The sequence below is a fragment of the Mesitornis unicolor genome, unplaced genomic scaffold (assembly GCF_000695765.1).
Source record: "Mesitornis unicolor isolate BGI_N332 unplaced genomic scaffold, ASM69576v1 scaffold43056, whole genome shotgun sequence".
NCBI lineage: Eukaryota > Metazoa > Chordata > Aves > Mesitornithiformes > Mesitornithidae > Mesitornis > Mesitornis unicolor.
Genome location: NW_010189704.1, coordinates 646 through 4,754, shown reverse-complemented (window position 1 = coordinate 4,754; position 4,109 = coordinate 646). Strand labels below are relative to the sequence as shown.

General features: G+C 53.5%; 1 protein-coding gene across 1 annotated transcript; it reads right to left on the bottom strand.

The window, feature by feature from the left end:
• Positions 1–537: 537 nt before the first annotated feature.
• LOC104541992 (protein-cysteine N-palmitoyltransferase HHAT-like protein) lies at positions 538–3,075 on the bottom strand (the record flags this gene model as incomplete). Its single annotated transcript, XM_010186164.1, has 5 exons — positions 2,929–3,075; positions 2,363–2,430; positions 1,887–2,000; positions 1,551–1,745; positions 538–747 (listed from the first exon to the last, which is right to left on the bottom strand). Coding segments are annotated over exons 1-5 (693 nt in total), but the record flags the coding sequence as incomplete, so codon positions are not given.
• Positions 3,076–4,109: the final 1,034 nt, after the last annotated feature.

Sequence of the window (4,109 nt, the reverse complement as noted above, 5' to 3'; positions counted from 1 at the left end):
TATTTCTAGAGAAATAACCTCATCTTAAGACACATAGACCATCCCCAGATACTCTTGCTCATTGGGTGAACCAGCTGGATGGAAATGGGAGGCTGCCCTTGCTGTCACAGCCACCAGCATGCAGAGGTCCCACGGATGAGCACCACACATCCGACTGTCACCGTGGCCTCCTGGCACCACACAGTGGGGCAGCACAGAGCTGCTGGGGTGACAGCACATGGAAACAGTGAGCAAGGACTTGAGCTGAACCCTCCTCACCCTGTGTATGATGCTTTCACCACTGCAAAGTCTTCCCTTCTCAACTGATCAGTGGAAATGGCCAAAATCCTCAAAGGGAAGGTTAAAAACCCAACAGTTTATGCTTCCACTCCCCAAAATCACAGCATATGTGAAAAGCAGAGACCCTACAAGACCATGAGAAGCTTTACAACCATTTGCAACTTCATTACGACAAATGCTGGGGTTTTACAGACATTAAATCCAAGCAAATAGATGTGGGAAGATGTCCTTCTCTGACCTGGCTTTAGGAGCACTCACCTGGGCATGGAACTGGTCAAACGTCATGACAGGTCCGAAGAAGAAGAAGGGGAGGTAGAAGTTGTACTTGAGGAGCTCGAAGATGGAGTAGATGCCTTCTTTCCTCTCAGCGCTCTCCAGTGCGAAGCTCATGCAGCGCATGATGGTGAAGCCACTTCCTCCGTAGAAGAGGACATCTTGAAGATCAAAAGCTCCCGTTACAAACCCGCTCTGGATGAGAAACAAAGGGTTACCACCACCAGGAACGTGGTGCCACTTCTGTATTCCCTTGTTTTGTGAAGGACATCATTGCCAGGGCAGTAGGCAAAGCCTGTAGTTATGCTCCAACACTAATTCTCCCTGGAGCTAATGGGCCTTGCTGTTGGCAGGAGAAACTGAGGCTTAGTTTTCCGAGGCTCCTGCAGGAGGAGCTGGGAAATGATAGATCCTCTTGGCCATGTCTTTGCCAAGCAGCTGTGGTCACACAGGCTTTGGTCTGGGGTGGGACTGTCACCTTCTCACAGGGCCATAACTGCCCCAGGGGGTGATGGAAAGCCAGCACAAGCCTGATGGAAAGGGGGGAACACATTTTGGGAGGTAAGTGACAGGCAGCACTGTCCTTCAGAGGGACTGCACAGCTTCATAAGGTCCTTCCTGGGCTTTTCTTCACTCACCAGTGAGAGAAAGTCTGGGCAGAAACCTAAAAGATAGGCATAGGCATCACTGAACCCATCCCAGCACCATGTTATAGGTGGGGAAACTGAGGCATGGGGCAGGAACATGTCTTGCCTGGCTGACAAGCTGTTTCCTGAGCAGCAAGAAGGACTTGAATGTCCTGATCTCTGGCCCAGCATGAAGCCACCAAAACTTAACATAACCCCTGTGAGGTTATTCCCAAGCTCCACAGCACAACAGCTCCCTCCCTACAAACCCTGTGGGAGCTTTGACATAGACAGAAATGCCCAGGAAAACCCAAGGAGAGGGACACAGAGGGGCTAGAAATGAGGAGAGAGATAGCTCAAGGCAGCACCCACCTGCCATGAGCTGAAGGGCTCCACCTTGAAGGAGGCGAGACAGCAGAGCCCAGCCACATAGCAGAGCCACTTCTGCTTTGCCAACGCCACGGAGTAGAGGATGACGCAGTAGGAGAGGATGATCATCAGGTAGGCGAGCCCCATGCTGCCCAGCACGGCCAGGATCCCATACAGCATGTACATCACAGCCCGGTGCTGCCAGAAGAGAGTGGTCCCAACCCACGGTCAGCTCGATGAAAGCCCCAAGCCTGCTCCCCTACATCCTGGAGCATCCCCCAAGCCCCCTCCATGGATCCCAGATGCTTTCAAATCCATCCTGCCACGTCCCCGTCTCACCTGCGGCACCGTCATGGAGCAGATCTTGCCAAAGAGGACGTGTCCCGAGAGGGCGAAGATGATGACGTTCCTGAACGAGGTGAACCACATCACCCACTCGAAATCGGCCACGTCCTGCAGGAGCAGCACCGGGTACTTTACTACCCCCAGCCCTCGCACCCCCCACCTCAACACCCATCCGGAGGGGATACCACACGACTTGCAAAGCCTTTTCTTCCCATTTTCCACCCAAGGGCTCCTGAGCACTTAAGCTTGGTCATAAAACCCCAGGGAAGATGTGCAGGGGTTGCTCATCTCAGCGCACACAAAGCAGAGCATCCACTACGCTGCAGGGCTGATATTTTCCTGGCTGTTTCATTAGAGAGAAGAATACGAATGACGTGGACTTCGCAAAAGTGTGTCAGCAGCAGAAAAACCCAGCTCTGCTTCTCCAGAGGTCAGCACCAACCAGAAGGTTGGGTCCTTCCTCCGCTTACCATCTTCCTGCCGAAGTAGTGCCAGCCCGGCTTTATGCCATCCCGAAAAGCCTTTCTGTTCATGCTGTCTGCAAAAGAACCAGAGTTACAGGGGGAGGAACGGTGCTGGGAAATGGGGCCTGGGTTTCAGCAGGGCAAGGAGCCTTCCTTACCGTGATGATGAGGGCTCAAACACTCAAAGTGCCTAATTCCCTCCCCAAAGTGCCTAATTCCCATGGACAACCATAGAAATCAGGGACCCCGGCTGATCCCACTAAATCTTCAGGTTTTTGGGCTTGCAGACAAAAAAATTTGGGACTCAGCCCTGTGTAGGCAGGGTGGTTGCCTGTTTTGGGCACTGGCTGTGACATGCCACATTGGCCTGAGCTCTGGAAATGGGGACAAGAGGAAAACCAAGCAAAAAGGCAAAAATCCCTTTTGATCCCGGCAAAGGATCCCCGAGCTGTTCTCTGCCAAAATTAAACCCCGGGATCTGCTGGTGGCATCGACAGCTGTAAAAGCAGCCACCTTACACCCATCCTCCCTCCCAGGGCCCCGTCTGGGGGGGATGCGATGGGGTGCGTTACCTCTGGATGCTTCGAAGATGCCGCTGGCGCTGTACACCACAGCACAGGTCACGACGAGGGCGTAAAACCCCAGCTCGTAGCTGGGGAGCATTGTTTTAACCCCCATAGTGGCAGGTTACCACCCCGGCCGGTGCAGAGGATCCAGACCTCGGAAAGAGAAAGAGAAGAAGAAAAAAAAACACCTCAAAACCTAGGGGTGAGAAAGCAGGTGAGCTCTCGAACACCCTAAATTGCTGCTGGTACTCAGCAGCTCTGCTTCGGGGGCTTCCTTGAAGGTTGGTAGCTGAAGAGAAGGAGAAAATGGTAACTTCTAGGCAAACCCCCCCCAGGAGCCATGATCTGGGGGCAGCTCAGCCCTGGGGGACCTGGTGGTCCTCATAAAGGGCTCTTCCCAAGGGGTTGCATCCATCCCAATGTTCAGAGGTGCTCTTGGACACCAGCCACCCGGGATGGGATTCTTCCTGCCTGTCTCTGGTGTTCCCCCTAATTCCTAATCGGGTCCTTGGAGAGGATCCAGGCTAGAGCATGAAGATGGCTGTGCTGGAGGGGATATGATGGGATGCCCCTGTTCCCCTGCTGCTCACCTTCTCCTGGGGTTTTACCCAATCTTGAGCTCCTGGGGGGCCTCCTAAAGCCCCGTGGTCCCAAACTGCCCTCAGCAACCAGGCATGGTCCTCAACCATGCCCAGCAGCATCTGCAGGGCTCAGGGGATGCCACCACTCAGCCCCGCAATTAGCCCTGAGCTAATTATTCCTGCCAAGGCTAATTAACCCCTCCCCCCGAGCTGAGTGTCCGGCAGCTGCTAAAAAACCGGCGAAATTAGGGCAGGAGCAGGGTGTGCAGGGTAGGGGGAGAGGGTGGCTTTTCCGGTGCGCATCCTCCCTCCTCCGAACATCCCCGCAAGCGGCGGGGCGGGGGGTGCTCGGAAGGGAATAAGAAGCTTAACTCTGCTTTTTGGGCAGCAGGAAAAAGCGACCCGGTCACTCTGCGCTTCTGCATCGCAAATTTTAATTTGTTTATTTCATTCCTATTTTTTTTTATTAATTTTTTTTGGGTGGGTCACTGAATGTTTTTTAATATCTTATTGTTATTTTTAATTAAATGGTCCTTGGCAGCGATGCGGAGTGAGCCCATCTTCCCCAGCGCTGCAGAAAACGCTTTTCTCGGCGGGAAGGGCCCC